Consider the following 25,994-nt stretch of genomic DNA (forward strand, 5'->3'; position numbering starts at 1 on the left):
CAATTTACTCAGTCTCTACTGATGAATGTTCATGATCTTTCAGTGCGTCCAAGCCCATTGTCTTTTACTCCTGCCGCAAGCTGTTCCCTTCTGTCTGACTTCATTCTTTCCCTGGAACTGAATCAGGGTGTTCGCATTCTCAGAGCCATATATAACCCCAAACATAAATGATGGTTCACATATCCATTACATAAGCATGAATAATTTCAATCTCGATCTCTCTTATCTCAGAGTATGTACCTTTGTCAACTGCTATTTTGCTGTTGCTGATTGATCCGTTGCTCTTGTTGCTTGTGTTGGTCTGCTGAACATTATGGGCATGCTATGCTGGCGCTGGAATGTGTCGTGACACTTGTGGGCTGTCTCCAGCACATTCTTGGTGTGTGTTGGCTGTTCACATAAATGATGCTTTTTGCTATATGTTTCAATATACATGTAATAATTAAATAAATTGATTAATTCATTTTCCCTTCTCCAATGGATTACTCTCTGTGCCTCTTTCTTTTTTTCCCCCAAATGCTCTTAAAAACCACCTTCTTAATTTATCCCACTATCTTTGTACATGGCCCAAAGTTTATTTATTTAAAGATACAGTGCAAACAGGCCCTTCTGGCCCTTCAATCTGCATTGCCCAGCAGCCCAAGTCTAATCAGTGGATAATGACCAAGTTAACCTACTAACTGGACTGTGGGAGGAAACTGGAGCACTCAGCGGAAACTCATGCACACACAAGAAGGAACGTGCAAGCCTACTTACAGAAATGAATGCTGAACTCCAGCACCGAAGCTGTAAAGGCATTGCGCAGCTACGCTACCGAGTTGCCCCAAGTTAAACCAGTGAAATACCTCAGTAAAGGTGCAATAGTCAAAGAAAAGTACAGCACAGAGGTAATTCAGCCCATCTTGTCCATGCTGAACCATTTAAACTGCCTACTCTCATCAACCTACATGGAGACCATAGCCTTCCATACCCCGACCATACATATACTTATCTAAACTTCTCTTGAAAATTGAAATCAAGCTTGCAGGTACCACTTGTGCTGGTAGCTCATTCCACTTTCACACTCCTGAGTGAAGAAGTTTCCCCCTCATATTCCTCTTAAACTTCGCACCTTTCACCCTTACCCCATGACCACTGATAAGAGTCCCAACTTCAGTAGAAAAAGCCTGCTTGTATTTATCCTATCTATACCCCTCAATTTTGTATACCTCTATCAAATCTCCTCTCAGTCTTCTATGTTCTAAGGAATAAAGTCTCAACCTATTCAATCTTTACTTATAAAAGAGATCCTCTGGACCCAGCAACATCCTCGTAAATTTTCTCTGTACTCTTTCAACCTTATTCATATCTTTACTGTAGGTAGGTGAACAAAACTGCACACAATACTCCAAATTAGGCTTCACTAATGTCTTATACAACTTCAACAAAACATCCCATTTCCTGTACTCTTAGTTTGATTTATGAAGGCCAATGTGCCAAAAGTCTTCTTTACGACCCTATTCATCTGTGATGCCACTTTCAATCAATTATGGACATGTATTCCCAGATCCTTTTGTTCTACCACATTCCCCAGTGTCCTACCATTCACTGTGCAAGACCTACCTTGGCTGGTCCTACTGAAGAGCAACACCTTGTACTTGTCTGCATTAAATTCCATCTGCCATTTTTCAGCCTATTTTTCTAGCTGGACCAGATCCTGCTGCAAGCCACGATAGCTTTCCTTGCTGTCCACTACACCCCCAATCTTGGTGTCATCCTCAAATTTGATAATCCAGTTAATCACATTATCATCCAGATCATTGATATAGATGACAAACAACAACAGACTCAGCACCGATCCCTGCGACACTCCGCTAGTCACAGGCCTCCAGTCAGAGGGGCAACCATTTACTACCACTCTCTGGCTTCTCCCACAAAGCCAATGTGTAATCCAATTTACCATCTCATCTTAAATGCTGAGCAACTAAATCTTCTTGACCAACCACCCACGTGGGATCTTGTCAAACGGCTTACTACAATCCATGTAGACAGCATCCACTGTCCTGCCTCCTTCAACCTTCCTGGTAACTTCCAAGAAAAAAAACTCATGGTTGGTTAGACATGACCTACCATGCATGAGGCCATGCTGACCATCCTTAATCAGTCCATGTCTATCCAAATATTTATAAATCCAGTCCCTCAGAATATCTTCCAATAACTTTCCCACTAATGATGTCAGACTCACTAGCCTATAATTTTCTGGTTTATTGTTAGCACCTTTCTTGAGCAGCAAAACAACTTTGAATATCCTCCAATCCTCTAGAACCTTATCTGTCATTCAGAATGATTTAATAATCTCTTCTAGAGCGCCAGCAATTTCTGCACTTGCCTCCTGCAGGGTCTGAGGGAACATCTCATCAGGCTCTGGGGATTTATCCACCCCAATTTTCCTCAGGACAGCAAACACCTCCTCCTCTGTAATTTGTATAACGTCCATGAAGTTTATGCTGCTTTGCCTCACTTCTGTAGACCCTATGCCGGTCTCCTGAGTAAATAAAGATACAAAAAAAATTATTGAAGCTCTCTCCCATCTCTTATGGCTCCACACATGATTATGATTCTGATCTTCCAGAGGGCCAATTTTGCTTCTTGCAATCCTTTAAAAAACTTTAAGTTGTTCTTGCTAAGTGAATCATCATTTGTTATTCTTCAAGACTGGTTGAAGAATTTAACTAACAGCTCAAAATAGCCAATGCTTTAATATGTAATGAGGTATCTACATAATCTACTGAATGGCAATTAACTAGTACCATTTGTCAAATATGGACAGCTGTCTGTGAGTGACCCAAATAATGGGACCTGTATGTACAGGACAGAAAATTGTATTTACTCATCATGACTTTGCAAGGAAATGTATATTCATCTATTAAAAACTCATAGCTATCTTCTTTTGGTCAGAGAGAACGGGTGGATAGGAGACCCCTACTTTTTTGTAACCATGAAACAAAATGTTGCTGCTTTACATGTTTGAGAGTGGCACTACATTAAAGTCCTGCTTGCTTATAAACTTTGGTCTTACATTTCTTGGGATCACACCCAAATACTGTAAAATTGTAAAGCTGTTGATGTCTAACATGCATGGCTTTGATACAACCCAAAATAATCAAAATAACTCAAGGCTCATCGGAGCTGTTTTGTAACTTTGCATGTTTCATCTTGATAAAGTCATTTTGGATAAAGATCATTCTGTCTGTTTTCCTACCCCTAACAAACAAGCAGAAAAAAAACACTGAATTATCAGTGCATTTGCTGTCTATACTGTGACTGATTTGCCCTTTCTTCTGCTATGGTGAGGCTATGAAATTCATTAGCCCCATTTACCACACATTGTAATTAGATTGCATTACAGAGGCACCACAGCTGCCTGTGATTAAGGCAATCAATTAAAGATCAGGACTCAATAAATTTGAGCAACATGACATATATGTAGATATATTTTAACATAAACATAATTATACAAAAGAGCTGGTTGAATAAAGATCATTACTTACCAATTATCTTTAGTGCCAACCTACTGTATGTTCTGAAGCCATCACTTGCCCCTCTGTGTCTAATCATATAAAGGCAGAATTTACTTTTTTCCTTGCCAGCTGTGGTTAGTGGCATCAGCACTGGACTTCGAGCAGAGTGGTGGCAGGTTTGAATCCAACCAGCTCCTTGCACACTTTCCATCTGTGCTGAGTTGAACATTGAGCAAGTAACTCGGCCTCGTTTAAAAAAAAACCGGACAAAATGCTAAAGAAACAGGAATGCCACATGGCACATGGCACATGTGGCATTCTATGTGCCACATGGCATAGAGAACAATAGCATTACTTTTTACCCTCCTGTCTTTATTTAACTTCCTCTTTAACCACATCTGTATTTGTTTCATCTCCTCCTTGTGGTAGTGAGATTAGTTCTCATCATTTGAAGAACTTTCCCCCACAGTTCTGATTGAATTTGGCTAAGCTATAGCACTGATGCCCCATTTAGGAAAATATCTTCCCAACAGCTACTTCATCACAGACATGTTAAAGTCAATGTTCCCTCTATTTTTTTTTACAGCTGCACGGACCAACCATTGCAGGAAATTTTTATATGCCCTAAGAACTGCACAGCACATTAAATGTTTTTTCTTCAGTATTATGCATTCTATAAATATTTAGAATGAAAGTTGAAAAATCATATACTTTTGATTTTATCTTTAATTGAAGGGTATCATGAAATACAATACACCAAAGAAAATCTTCCTCATTTTGTAAACTTTTTCTCATCTGTGTTTATTAAAAATCCATTGTCTGTAAACACTGTCCAGATTAATTTTGCATTCAAATGAGTCTTAATCCTCATTAGATCATCCAAATGTTCCTCTTTTAGTCTGTTTCTGGATTTACATTTGATTGAATTCATATGACTGAATCCACGTTTGCAGACAGCACTAGAAGCTTGAAATGTTCCAACAATATCAAGAATTGACTACTCTTCAAATTCTTTGTTTCTAAGCATGTAATTCACATATCAGTGAGCATCTTAATTGAGCCAGTCTTAACTTTATGCTAAATTATATTAGCATTTCAAAATTATATTAACATTATATAAAATATTAGCTGAATGGCAACAAAGGCTACGTGCGCGGGAGCATTTCAGGTACTCTGCGTCTGTATACCTGTGCAGCTTAGAGGGAACAGCAATTCAAGTTCCTCCTAAGGCTACCTTCACCTTTCTTATTTCAAGGGATACGAGCCCAGCCTGTTGAACTGTTCCCTGGTACACAAAACCTCCCAGTCTGCTATCATCCCCTTAATTGACTCAACTTCTAACAAATGCAAACCAGAACAACGAATAGCACTTGTGCAGTCAAACAAGAATTCAGTACAAATCTTTTACTTTCCATCTCTCCAAAAGTAATTCAAAGGTTTTGTTTGTTTTCCAACATCTACCTTGGCGACTTTCATTTATTTGTTTTTCTGTACTTAACTTTTTTTCAAGACAGCAGCTTAAGTGACTAGGCCAGTGTTGATCATTTATCCCTACTTCCTTGAGAAGATGGTAGTGAACTAACTACTTAAGTGTTTGTAGTCCTTCTGAAGAAGAGGTTAATAGGTTCTTGATTAGTAAGGGCGTTAAAGGTTGTGGGGGCAAAGGTAGCAGGATAGGGTTGATAGGGAAAATAAACCACACTCATGCAGAATTTTGCAGACATTTTTACTCTACACCAGTAGAGATAGGAAAAAAATTAAAAGGTAAAATGCTGAATATGGACAAAATACATAAAATCTCCATGCATATAGCAAAGGAATGTAATCCTGTTTAGATGTGAAAAGCTCTTTACAAATTCTGTGGGGCAAAATGGAAGAGTTTGCCTTATGAATATAGAACAGTGGTGGATGAAACTAAGGGCCACAACAGACCAGAAACAAATTAAAATGTCAGAGAATTTAAAACATAAGAAATAGACAATTAAATAGATAATATTCAAAATAATTGCCTTATAATAATATATTCTAAATGATTGTTTTTACATATGAAGACAAGCCGAAGAAACATTGCTTTTTAATGGAATTAACAGCTCTTGGAAATTAAAAATAAATTCTGGATCAACATAATAAAATGCTCACATATTTCCTAATATGGATCATTTCTATACCAGAAGTTTAAAAGAAATTAAGATTTGTAATGTACTTAGTCTTTTGGAATAAATGACCAAACTCTTTCAGGGAATCAATGGATTAGATCTGGGATTATGTTATATTCATTTAAAAAAATTAAATGCAGACGGGAGTGTTAGACTCACTAGGGTTATTATTAAAGTTAGATACATTTTTATCTTAAATAAAAGTATGATTTATATCCCTATCTATAACAAATACTGCCATCAAATTCTGTGTGTCAGGAAATTTTAGTGGCAATATAATCAGGGAATGGTGGCAAAAAAATGTAAACCATAATCAACGAAACCTGCCTCTGGTCTCATCAACATATGAAAAACTGTTAGGTCCTTAAGACTCTTCCACTGACCATTTACAAAACACTCTGGATTTTATCATTGACATTTTTTTATTGCTAAGGTTGGAATAAAACAATTCAGGGTAAAATTTTCAAGGCAATTTACTTTGAAGTTTCTCTCCTAGAACCAACTGAATAACTAATTGTAGACCAGTGACCACACCAGGAACATCCTAGCAAGGCTGGGATTTAGCCTGCTGAAATATTTCTGACCACTGGACAGTCTACTAAAACTAGATCTCACACAACAAAAATCAAGAACAGCAATGTGATAGAAGGCTAGTGAAAGGAAAGAAGGAACCGATGAAGAGAAACATGGAAACAAATTTGTACATTTTATGATGATAAAGAGTTGTTTTATTGAAAACCAAATACGAGATTAATCAACAGCCATGTTAGCATATATAATTCGCACTTTAATTATTTGTACTAGAAACTTATTTCCCAGCAGTTAATTTGGTACATATTTATTCTTAATGCTTTTGCTGGATTTCCAAATCTAATTACAAATCCTGTAAAGTTATAATTTAAACTAAAATAAATTAAATTTGCAGTTTGCGGTACTTATAATAGAAGTTTGTACGTGAGTATTAGCAATATTCACAATTTATTCCCCATGTTAAAACAAAAGTTCAGCGTTCAAAGTACATTTATTATCAAAGTATATATACCATATATAACCTTGGGATTTGTCTCCTTTCTTACAAGCAGCCACAAACAAAAAAGTCCAATAGAACTGACAAAAGACTGTCAAACAATGTCAAAAAGAAGCCAGTGAACATATGCCAGAAGGAATCATTTTTAATGAAGGGTCCTTCTCCAAACACCAATGTTGCTCATCAATTATTCTCCTGTCTCTACTTTTTCATCAACATGTTTGAGTGCCATTAAACCCCTCTTTTCAGTACATCAAGCATTTTTACATAGAACAAATAAAATTACCAAATTAAAAAAGCCTTAAGTAATATTTTAAAAACGATGGTATCACAAATCTGACAAGTCAATAGACCTTGGATGGCATCCCAAAGGAGCTAGCTGGAAAAGAAACTAGCCTGCTTGGGGGTTTGGAGGGGGTCAGAAACAGATTTCTCTTGTCCATTAACTATTTGGATATACATTTCTATAAACATTGACTTCAACTCACACCCCATTTCCTATGAATGAAGATTAAAACATCTTAAGAATTGAAATGCAACAAAACATGGGTAATTTCCTTGGCATTCTACTCCCATAATCTCACCAAAGGTACACCACCAAACAATATTTAGACATACTATCCAAAGCAGTTTGGAGGAAAATTTCATTTAGTGAGTTTGCTGAAAGCACATTCTGAGCTGGCACTTTACAGAAAGGTAAAGCTGGCACTTTACTTTTAAATATTCCTGTTTTCTTAGATCATGTTCACAGGACTGATCCTTGTTACAGTCAAGTTCCAGTTCAATCTGCACTCTATGCCCGAAATATAATTTTTGTAAATCCCGTGTTGGCCTCTGCCTCTATCATAGGGTGCAAGTCTGCCACCATAAAGGCACTTAGTCCACATATTTTCTTAAGTATACAAAACTAATGAACTATACACCCCGATGCCTCACGCTTAATCCTAGTTCTCAGTTTCTTTAATTTGGTGTTACTTTCATCAATTATTAGTCCATATTCTGCTAAGTTCCAAGCTTCTTCATAAAGCTGTTGTTCAAAGTAGCGGAGAGCACTTCGCTGGAAGTGTTGAGACAAACTAGCCTGTCCTGGCCTACTGGAGATACTAGTTAACGCCAAAGACTTGTCCAACTGTAAGGCCTTTATGTAGTTTTTACAAGCCTCGTCATCCCTCAGTGCAAGAAGCTGGATATGTCCCATAAAGCAATAATCTTCAACCAGGTCTGCAGAGTTTTTGTTGATGCTTCGTTTGATGACTTCTTGTAGGTCCTCTAGTGCCCTCACATACTGCTTCAGTTTGGTCAGACATATTGCACGAAGACGAATATATTTGGCTTTATTTTTACTTGCAAGAACAGCTAGCGTGTAGTATTTCAGTGCTTTCTCCTCCTGATTCCCTTTAGCCAAGGCATTGGCCTCCTGTGAAGCTATCTATAAAAGAAAATGGCAAAAAAAAGCACTATTACTTTCTCACAAAAGAGAATTTATTGACAGGTAAAAGGGAAAAAAAAATCCTTTTACTCTGAAGAGGTATCAAGTTAGCTGAGGTAATGGATGAAAAGATCTAGTGTTCATTTTGCCTGCCGCATTTGAAGCCTAGGTGACCATTTAATAACCAGAAAATGCATTGTTTCCTGAAGAGGCCACAACGTTATTTGTAAATAGAATTTTCAACCTGATATATTTGGTGTGATCTTTTAAGTCAGTATTACAGCTCTTGGTACAAAGAGAAATAATTAACAAATAAAAGGTATTTATTTTGCACTGTTTTAAATATGTCAAAATCATTTCTGTGCAGTAAGCCACTTTGAAATATAGTAGAGAATGATCTTGGCAGCAAGCATTCATTCTCAGTAACACCAGACAATAATGCAACAAACAGTTAAGTTTATCTGTGTTTGGAAGAGATATGCTGTGTCAATAAGGATCTTCTCCGAAGATCTGCAATTATCTTGCCTTTTTGTTGGAAATATTCCTCTAAACAGGACAAAATTATTTATTCATGCAGCCTTTCCTTGGAATTCTACACTTTCCTACATCCTCCCTTTTCAATGCTACTGTGTGATGATCACAATATCAACTTCTCCACTGATATAATCCTGTATAAAATGTTAACAGTAGAGAGGTTGTGATCGTCTCACTGTATGATAGAAAAGGGAGGTTGTAGGAATGTAGTTTTCACTCATCATGATGATGCAGTCTGCTACAACATAGCACTATTAAATTCAAGCAGAATTTAAATTGAAGCAATATAAAGACTGTGATTTTACATTCTTCCCACATTAGAATTCTGTTTGTCTCAGTAAAAAAAAAACTAGTTTCTACAGAAAACCATGACTCTATTTAAGTCCCAAAGTTCCTGTGTAATTAGAACAGCTAGATGTTGCTCTATTAACAAGCTAGAAATTTAGCTAAAGGTATGCTGATAATGATCAATGAAGCACAATATCTTCAGAGGGCAGCACTACTCTAACAGTCTTCTTGAAGTCTATGCTATTTGTTCCCCTAGGACAACTGAACAGCAGGGAACTATAGGTGCAGCTGTTATCCATTATCCTACAGAGCACAAACTGAATATATAGGGACATGGCTATCAGCACCATCACATAGAGGTCTTTTATACATTTTCTAAATCAGAAGAAACCAGCTGCAGCTCTAGTACAATATTTATATTAAGTTAGTTAACTACAGTCTATTACTGCATCAAGTAATTACTGTCCAGGGGCTAATCAATTCTACAAATTTGCATCTTCCTGCCAAAGGATACCATCATGTTTAAAAATTGAAGAGAATAAAGATTACATTTCTCCAAACAAGGATGACTTTATAATTCTTTGTGTCGCTCTTGTTTTTAATGCTGGGCAGCAATCTGTCTTCAAGTCTTTCAGCAAAATCAGAATCACTTCATTGCTAGCATATGAAACATGCCGGAATTGATTGCGGTTTGGTGCCAAGCATAAAACACAGGATAATACCATAACAGACAACACAATAGAAACCAACAGCTTGCAAGACAATAGTGCAAAGAGCCATGAGCAATCAACCATTAGCAGAACAGTCACATGCACAAATAATAATCAAGCTTAAATAGATGTGAACATATGAACAGACACAATAATTATCAATGGAACAAGGAGAGCAGGAAAGACCATTTAATGGATGTTGTGCATGAAGAGTTGGAGTATTATACCTGGATGAGTTTTGTTGAGAAGCTGGACAGCTACAGGAAAGAAGCTTTGGAGGTGGCGCGTAGTCCTTGTGATGTACTTGTAGCGTCTCCCTTTTGGCAATTTGGTGAATAGGTAACAAGCCAGGTACCTATTCACCAAATAGGTCAGCAATATATAAACAATTGGTGCCTCAAAATTAAAAATAAATAACAGCATCACCAATAATAATGACACAAACAAGAGAAAATCTGCCGATGCTGGAAATCCAAGCAACACACACAAAATGCTGGAGGAACTCAGCAAGCCAGGCAGCAGCTATGGAAAAAAGTAGTCAATGTTTCAGGCTGAAACCCCTCTGCAGGACTGGAGAAAAAAAGCTGAGGAGGAGTAGATTTGAAAGGTGGGGGTAAGAGAGAGAGGGAAATGCCAGGCGATAGGTGAAACTTGAGGGTAAGGGATGAAGCAAAGAGCTAGGAAGTTGATTGGTGAAAGAGCGCCAGAGGGAGGCGATGGGTGGGCAAGGAGATAACATGAGAGCGGGGCAAGGGGAAGGGAAATGGTGAATGGGGGGGAGGAGGCATTACTGGAAGTTTGAGAAATTGATGCTCATGCCATCAGGTTGGAGGCTACCCAAACAGAATACAAGGTGGTGTTCCTCCAACCTAAGCGTGGCCTTATCCCGACAGCAGAGGAGGCCACAGATGGACATATCGGAATGTGAAGTGGCATTAAAATGGGTGGCCACTGGGAGATCCCACTTGTACTGGTGGATGGAGTGCAGATACTCGGTGAAGTGGTCTCCCAATCTACATTGGGTCTCACTGATATACAAGAGGCCACACCAGGAGTGCCAAACGCATTATGTATATGACCCCAACAGACTCACAGATGAAGTATTGCCTTACCTGGAAGGACTGCTTGGGGCCCTGACTGGTAGTGAGGGAGGAGATGTAGTGGCAGGTGTAGCACTTGTTTCGCTTGCAAGGATAAGTACCAGGAGGGAGATCAGTGGGGAGAGACGAATTGACAGGGAGTCACGTAGGGAGCGATCCCTGTGGAAAGCAGAAAGTGGGGGGGGGGAGGGGGGGAGTTCAAGAAGAGGGAAAGATGTATTTGGGAGTGGGATCCAGTTGGAGGTGGTGGAGGTTTCATTGAATAGTGCTGGACATTCACGCTGGTGGGGTAGTAGGTGAGGACAAGAGGATAATAATGAAATGATCAACAAAAGAATTAAGTGTAAAATTAGAATTATAATAAATCTTAATTTAAATACCACAGGATAGATTGAAACTCTTGATAAAATGCACTTCAAGGAGGCTCACTCTCGCAGTCTTTTCCTGTATTTATGTTTCTCTTTTAAAAGTTACTACCAATTTTGTGCCCAAAGGCCATTTAGGCTGTGCACTCCAGATCACAAATTTTCAACAGAAATTCCTTGTGAACTCTCAAGGAATATTTCATCTGCAGCTGCAAAGGCTGATCTGAGCTTTCCAGCATTTGATGTGACTTGAACTATTTTTTTCTTTAAGTCAGCAGGTTAGCTTAGAACTTAATTCACTCTATTTCTGTCATACATGTTTCAAGATGTTGCACTTGTCTCAGCACTTGCTGTCTGCCCAGGAAAGTCATGGGTAATAATATCCTATGTATACATTGGGATCCATATCAAAATTCACTCTTTTCAAATTGACTATGATTTGTAAAAAAAGATCCACTGGTCTGGAGAACAGCTGATCAGAAAAATTAGTGAAGGATGATCACTGTTTCAATGTTTGTACTTAATTGGAAGGGGACGTTTAATGTTGCTTATACCTCTGCTTGAGCCATAGAATTGTAAAAGATAGAAACAGGCCCTTTCGACCATTATATCTAAACCCAGACCATTAAGCTTATCTATACTAATTCTACTTGCCTGCATTAGTTCCATGAACTTCTACACCCTGCTCATTCAAGTACCTATCAGGCTACCTGTTAAATTTGCACTGATCCTGCCTCCATTGGCAGATTACTCCAAATGCCGATTATTCTTTCTGTAAAATTTTTACCTCTCAGATCTCCTTTGAACCCCCTCCCTCTCACTTCAAACCAATGCACTCTAGTTTTAGACACGAGAAAGTAGGAAATAGACAATGGCTAAGTGTCCTATTCATGATGTCATCATTTTATATACCTCTCAATCTCCTTTGCCCCTGGGAAAACAGTTCCAGTTTATCCCCTCTCTCCGCATAATTTAAACACTCTAAACCAGGTCTTTTCTGTACTCTCTCTAGCTAAATCAGATCCTACCTACAAAGTGGTGACCAGAACTACACACACTACTCCAATTGCAGATTAACTAACATTTATGATATCCCAACTCTCATGCTCAATGCACTGTGCAAATATGGGAAGCATACTGTACACCTTCCTCACTATCGTGTCTGTGTTCCCCTTATCAGGAAACTGTGCACATGTACCTGAGGGAAGTCTCTCTGTTCAACAGTCCAAGGTTCTGTGTATATCTGCCCTTGTTCAATTTCCCAAAACCCATCACTTTACATTTGTCTGAATTAAATTCCATCTGTCACTCCATTGCCCACTTTCCCAGCTGATCTTGATCGTGTGTAAACTTGGTCAATCTTCTTAACTGTCCACCACACTTCCAATTTTGATGTCATTTGCAAATTTACTTTTCATACCATCAACATTCTCTTCCAAATCATGAACACACAGGATAAACAACAAAGGACCCAAGTATATGTAAGAAAAATCTTTAGCAGGAAGGCCTGTTGATGTTTCTTCAGGACGTTGAGATGCTTTCTTTCTGTGTGTCTTAGTACTGTACAACGAATGAAGTCATCATTATCTTGTAAGTCAATGAACTTGCATTTGGTTCTGATGTCATAAAAATCAAATCCCGTTTCCCCAGGAGGCTGGTGACTATACTGGTAGATTTTGTCTTTTGTCTAAGACAGGGGTCACCGACCTTTTTTGCACCGTGGACCGGTTTAATATTGACAATATTCTTGCAGACCTGCCAACGGGGGTGGGGGGGGGGGGTGTTAGTCACGACCGGAATATAGGTGATAAGTCAACTATAAGTCACTTAAAAGTGGCTAGTACATTCAATTTTATTTCTAAAAGGGTTTATCTAATGAATTTAATATTAAACACACAACACATATTTTCCTCGCATGAATATAGTGATAAGTCAATTATAAGTCAATAGAATCATAACATTTTAAGTAATGTTTGGATATTAAACACACAGCGCATATTTTCCTCGTTTAAACATATAAAATCATTACAACACACCAATATCGCTGAATCAGTGGGAGCCCTGGGCTTGTTTCCGTGCAACAAGATGGTCCCATCCAGGGGTGATGGGAAACAGTGATAATCGAAAGGGGTTCCTTATGTCTAATCTATTCCACAATTTGGTTTTCATGGCTCTCAGCACTTGCTTCTGTCTTGTTTGCTTACGTTTTTTCCATTCAAAAAACTCATCAGGTTTTTCTTTAAGTGCAGGGTGCTAGGACTCAAGATGCTGAAGCAGTTTTGAGTGCTTCATTGCCTCATTAGACAGCCTCCGGGCCCGAACTCCAGCCTCCTGCCCGCCCGCCACTAGACGCCTTGGCCAGGTGTGGCTGGTTGTGGGTGGGGCAAGAGAACAAGATAACGGCTGGAGGTCCCCGTGCCAGGGCCGCAGCGATCGCAGTCCGTAGAGCGAGGAGGAGTGCGACAGGGCGCATACCCAGCCCCCCCCCCCCCTCGCAGGTAGCTAGGATCTATTGGCTGACAAAAGTTTGGCTCGAGGAATGACTTTCAGTAGATCATAGCAAGGTAGCTGCTCTGCTACTTTGAAACTCTGAGCCCGAATTAGGTTGTCTGCGAATATTTTAGCACTGGGTTCCCCACGAACATTCAGTGTGGTAAACAGGTTTAGAGGCGGCACCCATCTGTCCGAGCTCCAGGCCAGTAGCAACGGCACTTCTTGCCAGCCGCGCGAGGTGGCCTGTTACTCGAGACCAATCAGTGATCCCTGGCGCGAGGGTATCACTGGGTTTAGGAGACTGATGATCTCGCGTGCGTTCAAGTTCAACAGTGGGCGTGACAGGGAATGAGCAAAGGTGCAGCCTGGTCATTTCAAAACTGAATCATATTATTTCCTTGCGGCCCGGTAACATATGCTTTGCGGCCCGGTACCAGTCCACAGCCTGGTGGTTGGGGACCACTGGTCTAGGACAACCATGTAAGAAAAGTCTTATGTAATATAAACAATGCAGAACTTTCTTAAGAGTTTCCCAAATAATTTGAACTGTCAGAGCAATAGCTGGTGTAACACCTCAAGTGATCTCAGGCCTGAATTGTTACATTATTAATCGAGTGCCAGAATTCAGGTTCTTGGCCTGATGCCTTGTTTTTATTTTTCTTGTGGAACATGAATGTTGATAAAGTTCTTGTTATTCATATTTGGCAAGGAATAGGGTGCCATACTAGAGTCAAGCTTTTTGCTTTATCCTTACCAATGATTCTATTCCAGAAGGATTAGCATTTTTCAATTTTGGCAATGAAGCTTTTAAAAATTATCAGTCTATCTTCCTCTGAAATGTAGACCACAACATCAAGGTTAGAATAAAGTTTCTTCTCAGTTGCATAGAAATCAAGAGCAGGAGCACATGTAGTGGCAAGAGACGTATCAGATGCTCACCAGCCTGAGATGGTAAACCATCTGGCATTTGTTAATTACGCCAGAAACTCACTTGGCCAATCTGAGTCAATTCTAGATTGCAAGAAACAAATTTCCCCAGTTTCCAAAGGTATATCTGTCATTTTCTTTCTGCCATGCTTACAGGTCTTATTCAAGGCAACATCATCAGTGCTTTATCTTTCTAGCTCTTGACATTACTGCTGTACAGCACTCTGAATATATGCCCATGAGGGTCCTGGTTTTCAAAGCCCCACAGATGATGACAGAAGAATTAATCTCATTTGAGGTGACTAACCAGACAGAAAAAAATAAGACTATAGTTAGGGCGTTATTTACTACCATACTGCCTTGCAGTCTCCAGAAAGGATCCTGAAGAGACCAGCTCAGTTGCAAATACAGCTGCTAACTCACCCCAAATGTTAAGCAAGCTTCTTCCATCATGACATTTGTGATCAGCAACATCTGTACTCTCAATCCTGCTCCAATCATAGCAGATCAATGAAGGTATGAAGAAATGTTCAGAAGTGTCAATCCTTTGAAAATGTTGGTGCTTGAGTTTACATGGAAATGCTGTTGTGTACTGACTTTCATATGATTCTCAAGAGTAAAGGGCTTTAGTCCAGTGTCAAAAAGACCAATAAAATTGTACTGCAGCCGTTATCTACCTTTACAACAATTGAAATTCTGACATTTTCTTATTCTGCCTGCTATTGACAGTGTAGACTTGAGAACCCATTCTTGGGCCTGTTACAGTTTGGTCCAGAAATGCTCATTGTCCATTACTCTAGGATAGCTCTACTTAGTTTACTCCAAACATGTACTATATACTAGGAAAAACGTTTTACTAACTGTCGCTAAATAATGCCGTATGTACCTGCTCCGACTTCAAATCCAACTTAAAGACAAACTCAGGAACAGAACTCATTCATAACCCAGGGACTACCTGTACTTTTAAGTCATTTCTAGATTACTTATAATACCTAATACGATGTAAATGCTATGTAAATAGTTGTTATACTGTATTGTTTGGGGAATAATGACAAGAAAAAATAGTCTGTACATGCTCAAACAACGAGTGCTGGAGAGAGAACTTCCAGGTTTTCCCGATCCGCAGTTGGTTGAATCTGCGCATGCGGAACCCACTGTACTCAGTGAAGGGATGGCTTTACTCAAGACGGACTGGGACATATCCTCTACTTTTTGTAGGATTTTCCATTCAAGAGCATTGGTATTTCCATACCAGACTATGATGCAAACTGTTAATAAACTCTTCAGCACACAATTATAGAAGTTTGTCAAAGTTTTAGATGTCATGCCAAATATTTAGATTTCCTTGCAAACTTTTAAGGAAGTGGAGATGCTGCCGTGCTTTCTTTGTAGTTGTACTCATATGCTGGGCCCAGGGCAGATCCTCTGAAATGATAACACGGAGAAATTTAAAATTGTTGACCTCTCTGCCTGATTTCCCATGTAGGACTGGCTCATGGACCTCTGGCTTCCTCCTCCTGAAGTCAATTGCTCCTTGGTCTTGATGACATTAAGAGGTTGTTGTTGTGACACCACTCAGCCAGATTTTCAATCTTCCTTCTATATGCTGATACAAAACCATCTTTATTTCGTCCAATGACAGTGGTGTTGTCAGCAAACTTAAATATGGCATTGGAGATGTGCTTAGCTTCAGAGTCATAAGTATAAAGCGAGTACAGTAGAAAGCTAGGCATACAGTCTTATGGTGCACCTGTGCTGAGGGAAACTGGAGAATTGTCAATGTTTCATGTCAAAACATTTCATTGAGGTGCTACTCAACTGAGTTTCTCCAGCTGACTGTTGCTCCAGATTCCAGTTTCTGCAGTCAGTCAGTATTGAGAAATCCTGAAAGGATGATTGGGGGGGTGGGGGCTTGGCTGTCAAGTAATTTATTGCTTCTGGGCAGTAAGAATTTTGAAGCTTACTGTCCCATGCTGAGCATCAGTAAACACACACCTACATGATACTGAAAGTAATGGAGGTCAAATTCATTCTCTGCGAAATAGACTGTTTATAAACATAAATTATAATTCATGGTTATACCCTAAATATTACAACTGAACTAGAGTTTTGCAGTAATGATTCTATATAATTGCATATTCGCAGTGAAAAAAAATGAGCTGACAATTTGGAAAATAAAAAAAACTGTAGAGATTAAAATTAGAAATAAAAATAGAAAATGCTGTTGTAAAAAAAGAAATGCAGTTAATGTTTTAGGGCAAAGATCCTTTGTTAGAATTGGGAAATCAATAAAACAGGTTGGTTTTAAGTTGTAGCAAATATGGCAGGTGAAATAAATAGGACAAAGGAAATATCCCTGACAGAGTAAGGGCAAGGTTGTTGTAGGGAAATCCAGATAAGGGATTAATGGTGGGAGTTAGGAAGGGAGAAAATTAGCAAATACAGTGGGTTCTGGTTAATTGGCTAACAGTCAATGGGGCCAACCACTTATTTAGGACAACTTTTAAAAAACAAAAACTAATCGTGAAAATAGCCAGGATTCCCTTTGTTCATTTGGACACTAGGCCGCTTAACAGGAAACTGTAGATGAATTCCTCTGTAAATAACTATTAAGAACTAAAACATATGTTTTACAGTACTGTGGTGGCATTGATTGTGTTCTAATTTATTTTTATTTTATTTAATACACAATTAAATGGTAGTTTGCTTTTTTCATACTTTTTAACTATTTCCATGAAACTTTGACTAACTGTGGCAAATCTGTCAATTGGGCCAAAGTGCAATGGTCCCAATTAACTGGAATCCACTGTACTATGAAATGGTTAAAGATTTTGAATACTACCAAAGAGACTTAAACGTTGTGAAATGCATGGCTGTAGGACAAGCTCAGTAGTTTGGATTATGTTTATGGAGAGAGAAAAACTGAGCCAATATTGCATATACGTAGATGACTTGCAACAACTGAGCTGTTGACAAGTCTACAGTAAGGTTCCAATATTGGAGTCACAATTCTCAGGTCTATTCTCCAAGCTAGCTAAGCTTCCTACTGAGAACAAGAGCTTGTGAGTTTACTACACATTTCATGATTAATGGTCCATGGTGAAAGCACAAAAACACTGATACCAAAATCAGTGGCAGATGTTCCTATGGTGTCAAAAGTTAGCTCTCATGTGTTAATCTTTACTAAATTGCTTCACATCAGTATTTTAAGCCATTAGAAATACTTTAAGGGTAATATTTCTCTTCTTTACTGATACAAAATATTGAAATAATTTTGAGTTGCCTTAAAAATCCAATCTTCTTTCAATCTCAGCAATGTTTAACATCAACAAGATTATCATTCCCTTAAGATATGGAATAGTTCTCCAGATAAACATCTTACATTATATAAGAAACAGAAATCATATTTATGCAATTATGGTTGAAGAGTGTTCTAGTTTTATTTTATTGTTAAGCCATTACCTAAAACAACCAGATATTTATCTTAACTCCAGATTAACAAGCGTCAACTGATAAATTGTAGTGGAGAGAGCAGCTCATCAGGCACCTCTGACATCTGCCATCTACAACTTAAGTATTAAGACAAGGAATTAAATAAATTTTCCATACTTTTTTCCCATCTACCCTTCCCACCAACTTGAGAAACATTTAATGACAAAAAAAGAAAAACAAATTCAATTTACTATATACATAACTGGCTCAAACATAACATTCTTGACTTTCAACACATTGTGGGCCCAGCAGCTCCCTTTGATAAATACCCTGCTCATTTTTACCTAGTGACTAACATTCCTTCAACAAAGTGCAAAGTAATCAATACCATCACTGAGACAACTACTTATAAGCTACCACCCCAGCTGTAAAGGGAAAGGAAGCCTAGAATATATTTTAACACAGCTTCAGTGGTAGAAAAGCAAAAACAATTGATGCAATCTAATAATAGAATATAGCTCTTAAAGAGTTACCAACTATGGAAAACAAATCTATGCCAGCTTTTCCATTAAGGTACCGAGCTACTATGCTAGATAATGCACTTTTCATTATTTCTGTTCATTACAAGTTGTTAACAGAAAGCACTGCAATGAGAGCAAAAAAAAAAGCAATTCATTTTAAGGTTAAAGCACCAGCTTCAGACTTTATAGAGCTAGCCTCATGCTTTTTTTTGGTATTTGTGCTCAATGTCACGATAAAACAATATACAAAATAAGATGAGTTTCTTGACAATATAGTCTGGAAGAGTTTTCTGCTAGTTACTGGATTTAACATTACTTGAAGCCGTTAATTAGTCAACCTAATTCGAAGACTGGATTTCATGAAAAAGAAGAAAATGTTTTCACAAAGAGCCCAGAGATGTATATGACTGACAATATGACAATATTTCCATTATATTATCTTAATTTTAGAATCGCTTGTAGGATTCCTATTTAATGTGGGGAAAAAATTCTGAAAGCAAAAGGATATGTTTACCTCAGCGGCACAATGGAAAACAAGTTATTTGACTGACATGATTAAATGTAAAAAAAGTCTTTTGCCTGTCTCCAATTTCCTTGGTCTCCGATATGCAGAAAGTAGAACATTGCTCTGCTTGATTTAATATGTCAAATTATCAATATTCTTCAAAGATTATCATTCAATGCCATCAGTCTTGCCCATGGAGACTATTTAATTGGTTACTGGTAATTGGCTCAGCCAATGGTGTCACAAGCAGTTTGTTTAGTTTCCAAAGCCTTAAGCTTAGCCCCTCAAAAAACAAAAGCACAAAAAAGGCAGAGCACAAGCCAGTCAATTAGTCCCTCACAATCCTTCAACAGAAGAACTAATTCCTCATCTCAGACTTACAGTATATGGCTAATCCCTTTATTCTACAACTAACCTGGTTAGAAAACAAAACATTCTCAGCACCTAACTTGTCAATTTTCCTCAAACTGACATTTCAAAAAAATAAATCTCTTATTTTCCTATTAAGTGTGTGCCCAATGTGCAAAAGCTATCTTCAAAAATGAATGACTTCATCCTTGGAATCTCAAATTTAGGGTTGTATCAGTATTACAGTGATAAAGGGAAATACAGAGGCATGAGAGAGAGACGTTGGCCAGAACTGTTCGGAAAGAACACTAACCAGAGAAAATCTGCAGATGCTGAAAATCCAGGCAACACACACAAAATGCTGGAGGAACTCAGCAGGCCATGCAGTATCAATGGAAAAAGAATACAGTTGACGTTTCGGGCCGAGACCCTTCAGCAGGACTCACCGAAGTGTGTTGCTGGGAAAAGAACAATGGCAGGATGATGATAGAGCAGCAACAGCTGGAATTTCTGGAAGCAACTTGGAAGGCACAGGATATATATATATCTCCCAAAGAGGAAGAAGTATTCTATAGGAAAGATGACACAACCATGGCTTTCAAGAGAAGTTAAAACCAACATAAAAGCTGCAGAGAGGGCATATAATAGGGCAAAAATAGTGGGAAGGTAGAGGATTGGGAAGCTTTTAAAAACAAACAGTAGGCAACTAAAAAAAGTCATTATATGTCAATGATTTGGATAATGGAATTGATGGCTTTGTTGTAGAGTTTACAGATGATATGAAGATAGGTGGAGAGGTGAGTAATTTGAGGAAGTAGAGAGGCTGCAGAAGGAATTGGACAGAATGGGCAAAGAAATGGCGGATGGCATACAGTGTTGGCAAGTGCAGGGTCATGCACTTAAGTAGAAGAAATGAAAGGGTTGACTATTTTCAAAATGGAGAGAAAATACAAAACACTGAGGTGCAAAGGGACATGGGGGTCCTTATGCAGAATTCCCTAAACGTTAATTTGCAGGTTGAGTCTGTGGTGAGGAAGGCAAATGCAATGTTAGCATTCATTTCAAGAGGACTAGAATATGAAAGGAAGGATGTAGTGTTGAGATTTTATAAAGCACTGTTGAGGCCTCATGGAGTATTGTGAGCAGGTTTGGGGCCCCTTATCTTAGAAAGGATGTGCTGAAACTGGAGAGGTTCACAAAGGATTGCATGGCATATCATATGAAGAGTGTTTGATGGCTCTGGGCCTGTATTCACTAGAATTCAGAAGAATAAGGATGACTTCATTGAAACTTATCAAATGGTGAAAGGCCTTGAGTGGATGTGGAGAGGATGTTTCTCATGGTGAGTGTCCAAGACCAGAGGACACAGCCTCAGAATAGAGGGGCATCCATTTAGAACAGAGAAGACCAAGAATTTCTTCAGTCAGAATGGAGATTCTGTGGAATTCTTTACCACATGCAGCTGAGGAGGCCAAATACAGAGGTTGATAGTGTCTTGATTGATCAGGGCATGACCCTAATTGCTTTTGTTTAAATACCAGCCTTCAGTACCTCTTAACCTATAGATTATCAGAATCAGGTTTATTATCATCGGCATGTGATGTGAAATTTGTTAACTTAGCAGCAGCAGTTCAATGCAATACATAATCTAGCAGAGAAAGGAAGAAAAAAAATAAGTAAAATAAAACAATAATAAATAACAAGTAAATCAATTACATATACTGAATAGATTTGTTTTAAATATGCAATAACAGAAATACTGTATATTAAAAAAAGTGAGGTAGTGTCCAAAGCTTCAATGTCCATTTAGGAATCGGATGGCAGAGGGGAAGAAGCTGTTCCTGAATAGCTAAGTATGTGCCTTCAGGTTTCTGTATCTCCTACCTGATGGCAAAAGTGAGAAAAGGGCATGCCCTGGGTGCTGGAGGTCTTTAATAATGGATGCTGCCTTTCTGAGACACTGCTCCCTAAAGATGTCCTGGGTACTTTGTAGGCTAGTGCCCAAGATGGAGCTGACTAGATTTACAACCTTCTGCAGCTTCTTTCGGTCCTGTGCAGTAGCCCCTTCATACCAGACAGTGATGCAGCCTGTCAGAATGCTCTCTGCGGTACAATTATAGAAGTTTTTGAGTGTACTTGTTGAAATGCCAAATCTCTTCAAACTCCTAGTAAAGTATAGCTGCTGTCTTGCCTTATTTATGACATCAACGTGTTGGGATCAAGTTAGATCCTCAGAGATCTTGACACCCAGGAACTTGAAGCTGCTCACTCTCTCCACTTCTGATCCATGAGGATTGGTATGTGTTATGAAATTATGAAATTATAGTCCAATTTTTGGATTATTCATTATGGATATGCATCCTCCTAATGTTCACCATATCCAAAGGAATTTTGCTTTCTTTTGCTATTGACAAGGAACAGCACACTTAATATCAACTTCTCAGTTTAAGTGTTAATAAACTATTTTACTTTGAATTGCATTCATTCTGTATAATTAAATAGATTGAGACTACCCACAACCTATATTAATTGGGCTATGCTGAATCAGAAACCAGGAAAGGCTAAAAAGATAGAATGAAAAAATTCGGTAACAAAATTACCAAAATATTTTGCTGCCTAATTATTACTAGAATGTGCATGGATGGACATGAACCATGAAATTTAAAATTAGATATTATTCAAAGTTAGAAATCCAATCAAAATGCAAACCTCATACTGTGCAGTCCATTATATTGGAAAAAGGAGAGCAAAAGACCTTTCCAGTAGAATGATTCTCAACTAGCCCGAGTAGAGTTAATCAATATAGGTAACAATTGATGAAATGGGAACTACATTCCAAATTTCTCACTGACAATTTGGACACTGATGATTTATTAATAATGTTAAGTCCAAACAAAATGACATTACTTTAATAGCTGCTAAACTTTGCTTTGCTTATGTTGTTTTGTATATCAATGTTGCAACTCTTCAAGAAAAAACATTTTTGCTGAAGTAAAAACATTACCTGAACCACAGTCTGAAGTTGTTTATTATCCAGAAATTTTAACAAAAATTCCAAATCTTTGTTATGCTTTTCAGCAAGGATGCTCAAATTCTCAACAGCATGTTGTGCATTCTTCATCTTCATCTGAATGAGCGCATACCTGGACATGGCAGCAATGTCATTAGGAGGTTGCTCAAAATTCTCCTGCAGATGTTTTGAGGCATCTTCATACATTCCTACAGGAAGGAAATATTCCTGTGATTCCAGCAGTGGTAATAATTTATACCATGCCAGTACATTTAAAATCACCAATCTAATCAAAGATAACCTTGAAAGTTTTAAATCTGATAAAATAGCTTTAAAAAGAAACCTAGACAAGTACTGAAAGTTCTAATTAAGCTTTTGTGATCAATTAGCTGCAATTTGTATACCACTGTATTAGCTTGCTTTAACTTTTTGATCACTTGCACTTTATTCCCAAACCCCAATCCACGACTTGAAGGCCTAACTTAGACTGACCTGAAAATACCGTTACTCACACAGCTTGTTATTTTGTGAAAATTTAATGGAATAAAAATTTGATTCTTAAGCAAGGATTTCTGAAGAATGAGCAAAGTTCATGAAAGTCCAAAGTTCTTTTCTCATGATTAGTAAATTTGCAGACAATATGAAAATTGGTGTATTCGTAAATAGTAAAGATGATTGTTCAACCATACAGAGCAACACACAAAATGCTGAAGGAACTCAACAGGGTCAAGCAGCATTTATTGAGGGAAATAAACAGTCAACTTTTTGGGCCAAGTAAGCATACAGCAGGATATACAGTAGATAACTAGAAATTCACTTAGAAAGTTGGGCATAGCACTGGAAGATGGAATTCAATTCTAACAAGTGTGAGGTCAAATTCTGTTAGGATATACAAGGCAAATGGCAGGGACCTTACCAGTGCTGATGTAAAAACTTGGGTATAAATCCATAGTTTCATGATGGTGCAAGAATTTGGATGTCACACTGCAGTTGTACAAAGCATTGGCTAGACTGCTCTTAGAGCATTGTGTACAGTTTTGGTAGGCACAATACAAGAACGATGAGGTAACAACACAGTTTAGAAGAAATTCACCAGATGTGGTCTGGACTGGAGGTTTTATTTAAAAGGGGCAATTAGATAGGCTGGGTTTATTTTCACTGTAATGTAGAAGGCTGCTTGGTGACCTTGCAGAGGTTTACAAAATGATGAGGCTAGTCAGAATTTTGCTAGGTCAGAGGAATCTAGAAACTAGAGGGCACTGTTTAATGTGAAAGGACAGAAATTTAAAGGTGAATTGAGGGATATATTTTTCCCTAAAGAGGGTGGTGAATAGCTGGAACCAGATGGCAGAGATGGCAAAAACTATTACAATTTTTAAATTGGCATTTAGAGGGTACCTCGATAGGAAAGGCAAGATACACTGTCCAAATGTGGGCAAATGGGATTAGTGTAGATAGGCATTAAGATCAGTATAACTGACATAGGCCAACAGAGTCCATTTCTGTGCAACACACTTCTATGTTTTTTTGCCCAGTCTTAGTGTTGTTTTATATAAAGTGATCCCTATTATCAGTAACACAATTGACACAAAGAGTCAATTGTTAAAGATGAGGTGATGGAGGACTTGGTGACAAAGGACAAGATAGGACAAAGTCAGCAGGGTTTCCCTAAGGGAAAATCCTGCCTGACAAACCTGTTGGAATTCTTTGAAGAGATTACAAGTAGGATAAAGGGGAAGCAGTGGATGTTGTATATCTGGACTTTCAGAAGGCCTTTGACGAAGTGCCACACATGAGGCTGCCTACCAAGTTAAGAGCCCGTGGTATTACAAGAAAGTTACTAAGATTGGCTGAGGCTTTATAAGGCACTGGTGAGGCCTCACCTTTTGTGTACAGTTTTGGGCTTCTCATCTTAGAAGAGATGTGCTGGCATTGGAGAAGGTCCAGAGGAGGTTCACAAGGATATTTCTAGGAATGAAAGGGTTATCATACAAGGATAGCTCTGGGTCTGTATTTGCTGGAATTTAGAAGGATGAGGGGGGATCTCATTGAAACCTTCCGAAAGTTGAAAGGACTAGACAGAGTAGATGTGGAAAGGATGTTTCCCATGATGGGAAAGTCTAGGACAAGAGGGCATAGCCTCAGGTTAGAGGGGCATCCATTCAAGATAAAGATGTACAGAAATTTCTTTAGCCAGAGGGTGGTGAATTTGTGGAAATTGTTGCCACATGCAGTTGCAGAGGCCAGGTCATTCATTGGGTGTGTTTAAGGCAGAGATTGAAGGTTTTTTTTTATTGGAGAGTACAGGGAGAAAGCCAGAAAATTGGGTTGAGGAAGAGAAAAAAGGATCAACCATGATTGAATGGCAGAGCAGACACAATAGGCCAAATGGCCTAATTCTGCTCCTATGTCTTATGGTCTAACAAGTTGGAGGAACTCAGCAGTTCAGGCAGCATCTACGGAAAGGAATAAACAATCCCTATTATCAGTGCCAATAACAGAGAAAAGGATTTATTACCTTTTGCAATCAATATATCAATGTACAAGATGTGCCAGGTTGAATTTTTCCCATTGATCAACAACAGTGATCGACCAATTGTAGGAAGAATAACATGTTCTTCAGTGAAGATCTTTCCTTTCGCATCTACTATTCCAGTTAAGGCATTAACACAATGACCATACAGCCAGCTACAAATCAGATTTTGAGCTTCATGCTTCAGAGATGAAATTTCTTGCAATGCCATTTCTTGATCTGTCTGTAGGGCAGCTGCAATGTCTTCTACGGCTTCCTATTAGTTTAAAGAAAAGAGGACAGGTGGTGGATCTACTATATTCAAAAGCTTAGGAAATTAAAATCATAACAGTTCACATAATTTATATATCAGTGTTAAATGTTGTTGCAACTTACATTTGTACATTAGATTTAAAGAAGCAAATTTTCTTCATGTTTGAAGAAAATTTGATATTAAACCATATAGAGATATTGGGATCTAAAGCTTTGTTAAAAGATTGGCTTGATGATACTAAAGGAGGCCAGGAATCAATGTGAAGTTTGCAGAAGGAATTACAGAACATAGGGCCTAAGTAGTTGAAACTATGGCCACTAAAACAGACAACTAAAACTGATATTGTGCAAAAGGCCATAAATGGAAAAGTGGTAACAGCTTAGAGGGGTGAAGGGCAGGAAGTTGCTGTAGGAGAGGATGGAACATGACCATGAACCTGTTTGAAAAACAAGAATGAAAACAGGCATCGTTAAATTGGGAACAAAGTCAGCATGCGCAATGCAGATTGGTGAATAGGACAGAAATTCATCTACCTCAGAGACTCGTAGTTTTGAGTAGTTTTAAAAGCAATATTGGGAATTTTAAAAAACAGCACATGTAAAACATACACTGTCTTTCATCCACATAACTCATCCTGTAAAATAAAAAGCAATGACCAAGCCTTGTGTCAGTACCTGGTGTACTAATTCATTATTAGCTATTACAGTACATTGAGAATGTACTGCCACAATGTAGGAAGAAAGTGTGAGCAATTAAGCATTCATTTAAAAAATGTTCAACAAAACTAAATTATGTCTTCCTCAGTTATTTTTGACTAGTGAAAGAACTCAATCAAAGATTTAAAGTAACTGCCAAAATGTCAC

General features: G+C 38.3%; 1 protein-coding gene across 1 annotated transcript in view; it reads right to left on the reverse strand.

Annotated features, from left to right (window-relative positions):
- Positions 1 to 6,421: 6,421 nt before the first annotated feature.
- Positions 6,422 to 25,994, reverse strand: part of ttc34 (tetratricopeptide repeat domain 34) — a 66,284-nt gene continuing 46,711 nt past the window's right edge. The window contains exons 6-8 of the mRNA XM_073032497.1: positions 24,864 to 25,134; positions 22,340 to 22,554; positions 6,422 to 8,112 (exon numbers count right to left, since the gene is read on the reverse strand). Coding sequence (XP_072888598.1) covers positions 7,591 to 8,112; positions 22,340 to 22,554; positions 24,864 to 25,134 — 1,008 coding nt within the window. The 3' untranslated portion in view covers positions 6,422 to 7,590. The remainder of the gene's footprint in view (positions 8,113 to 22,339; positions 22,555 to 24,863; positions 25,135 to 25,994) is intronic.

Source organism: Hemitrygon akajei, chromosome 29 (assembly GCF_048418815.1).
Source record: "Hemitrygon akajei chromosome 29, sHemAka1.3, whole genome shotgun sequence".
NCBI lineage: Eukaryota > Metazoa > Chordata > Chondrichthyes > Myliobatiformes > Dasyatidae > Hemitrygon > Hemitrygon akajei.